This window comes from Antrostomus carolinensis, unplaced genomic scaffold (genome assembly GCF_000700745.2).
Source record: "Antrostomus carolinensis isolate BGI_N321 unplaced genomic scaffold, ASM70074v2 scaffold55600, whole genome shotgun sequence".
Classification (NCBI taxonomy): Eukaryota; Metazoa; Chordata; class Aves; order Caprimulgiformes; family Caprimulgidae; genus Antrostomus; species Antrostomus carolinensis.
Window position 1 is genome coordinate 1,598 of NW_010290241.1, and position 2,940 is coordinate 4,537.

The window sequence follows — 2,940 nt, forward strand, 5'->3', positions numbered from 1 at the left end:
GGCTCCACCTTACTCCCCAAGTTCTCTCTTGTCTCACCCTTCTTCAGGATCTTCTAGGATCACTTCCCACCTGTAAGAATTGCATCTTAGCCCCTGGCCCCACCATTACAAAAGAAAACCCAAACCCCAGTTTGTACACCTAAGAGAAAGCCCAGCTCTGTCCCTCTTTGCCTGCTGCCCGGCCCTTCCACACATCCCACTTGTACTTTTTGCCTCTTGGAGTCTGCCAGCCTTCCCAGGCACTGAACCAAGATCACTAAGATGCTTCAGTGGTCAATGGCAGTCATCACAAAGACGTTCAGCTCAACCATGAATACTGTATTGGCAGCAATGCTCCTTTAATCTCCAGAAGATGGTCCACCTCACTAGTTTCACAACCTCCTTTGATTCCATGTGCACACAGAAAGACACAAAATTACACAAATTATTTTGTTGGTGGTCTGGTGTTTTGTTTTTGTTTTGGTTTTTTTTTGTAAAGGCTTCATTTTTTGCTGCCTGTCATCACTGTCTCAGAATATTGCACAACGGTTTTTTTAATTATAAAAAATTGTCTTCTGTATCAGGCAGGAAGAAAGAAAGTTTTCTCAGGAGGCTAATGCGTACTATTGTCTGTAACTGGAGGTAAGTGGTTGCTTGTGTGGCCATCAGGAAGTGAGACCTAGCCAAACAAAAACAAAGTGTTATTAATGGCTTGTCCAGAAACAGAATCTCCCCTCCCTCCCGAGAAACACACACTTCTTTACTCTGAGGCATTTCTTGTATGCCTTGTGCCAGGTGTCTCAAACAAAAATTACACCAATTTGCTTGCCTGCCTTCCTCTCCTCCCACTCATGTAACTTTGCTAGCTGGCAAACTTCAACCAAATTTGAGAGAAAGGCAGAAGTCTTAAAGGCTTAAACAGGAAAAATAAAAGTAAAATAAAATCAAGGTGCTGCTAGAGGAACAATCCTATTGGTGCCCAGTGAAGGGAAAGGTAAAGACTGCTCAGCTCTTTCATACTGCTTGGCAGCAGGCTGCAGGCTCATCAGTAGCAACACTGAACCCCTGCAGCACGCAGTGACTCTTCTTCAGTCAGCAGGCCAAGCAGAAGAAAAGTATGTGAGGGAGACTGATGAGGCCTGGGAAAACGTGTAATTTTTGTAGCAATATGAAAATAAGAAGAATACAGTAAGGATGATGGAGGGGATGTAGCAGAGAAACCTAAGAGACTCAGTTTCCATCAATTCAGCTTCTCAGAAAACACCTTTCTTCCTTACGTGTTAGCTTCTCCAACCATTTTAAAAAGGTGTTGAATTTCTCCTTATATATATGTCAAGGGGAGGGTTTATGACAAGCATCTTAAATTCTGCTGGGACTGAGTCCCAAAGTTGTCCTCACCACCCATCCTCAGGTGGCTGTACCACTTACTTAATACTTAGAGAAAGTTTTTCTTACCGATGCGGATCTATATGAGTTCAGTTTGAAACGGCAAAAAATAATTTCTGCTACAAATCTTCCAAAGCCATGTAAAATTCCTGCAACGTCAAACAAGATTTAAATTGTCACAAGTATTACAACTGTAGTTTCTACAGAAGTACTACAACAAAACTCTACATGATACTTAAACAGGATACAGTGCAGTAAAATGGTATGTAAAACACTGGGAAATTAACATAAAAAAGGAAACACCAAGGTGGAGGAATTCTAACATTCCGAAATGCAGCAATAAAGGCAAAACCAAAGGTATCCAAGTAAGTGTCATTCCCTCTGCTTGGCTTTCATGGGTGAAAATACATTCCGTGGACAGAAATACCTGCTTTGAAAGACAGCTCTTAGTTCAAGGTCTCTTTACTATGTTCTCCAAGCGAACGCCAAGAAAATAAATGACTTGTAATCAAGATACTCTATTACATCTTGACTAATAAGTGAGTTGTGCGTTTTCAACTTAGTTTGTTTTCTTTGAAGGAACAAATACTGCAGTACATTGACAAGTTAAACAAGAAAAATCCTCCAAACTATTCCAGATGGGAATTTTATCTCAGCTTTTGGGTACTGATTTAGCACTGGATCCCAACTATAGGAAACACACAGAATATCAGAAGTCAGAGTGTGCGTGTGTATATGTCTTTCTCTCTACGTACGTATCTCCCTATTTTTACAGCAGTAAATAAACTATGCTATAGTTACCAAAGAGAAACAACAGGCCCTTAGAACAGCTCACTGGGACACCAAAAATGAGTAGCTCTAATTTTCATTGCACATTTCAGTGCACACAAATGAGCACTTTGTCTCAAACCTGCTAGAGGTTCAGGACTCCCCGGTGATTTTTCCGCAACACAACTGCCACAACCAAAAAACATTCTAATAGGACATCCTAGGAAAAGCCCTGATAGTTACCTGTAGTTGAAAAAATTCCCCCAATAATGCCACAGAGCCTCACTAAGAACTGCCAAAAAGGCATGTGTTCTTCTGTCACTGTCACCATAAGTGAACTGATGTCATATTTCATGAATATTCCTGACACCCCATGGCTGCCGGCTGCATGGTTAATTACTCTTTCCTAAAAGGACAGAGAGAAACAAGTTAGTCACTTAGCCGTAAGGAAAACAACCTTAATAGATTTGATAACAAAGAGCTACTTAATCGTTAGCAATCAACGGCCGATCAGCAACTTTGGTCAGTACCTTCTAAAAGTCAATCATCATTAAATAACAACTTATTGTCTAGAGAGGCTGGTGAGTGTCTTTTCTCCCAGGTAACCAGTGACAGAACAAGAGGCAATGGCCTCAAGATGTGCCAAGGGAGGTACAGATTGGATGTCAGGAAAAATTTCTTCACTAAAGGGTTATCAGGTACTGGAATGGGCTGCCTAGGGAGGTGGCTGAGTCACCATCCCTGGAGGTGTTTAAAATCTGGGTAGATGAGGTGCTCAGAGATATGGGTTAGTAGTGGATAGGTATG

At 41.4% G+C, this 2,940-nt stretch overlaps 1 protein-coding gene across 1 annotated transcript; it reads right to left on the bottom strand.

Moving 5' to 3' along the window:
- Positions 1-462: 462 nt before the first annotated feature.
- Positions 463-2,534, bottom strand: LOC104528375 (endoplasmic reticulum-Golgi intermediate compartment protein 2-like). Its single transcript, XM_010172363.1, has 3 exons — positions 2,377-2,534; positions 1,435-1,514; positions 463-658 (listed from the first exon to the last, which is right to left on the bottom strand). Exons 1-3 carry the CDS (start codon positions 2,486-2,488, stop codon positions 593-595), a joined length of 258 nt encoding a protein of 85 aa, XP_010170665.1. The 5' UTR covers positions 2,489-2,534; the 3' UTR covers positions 463-592.
- Between the last annotated feature and the right edge of the window lie 406 nt (positions 2,535-2,940).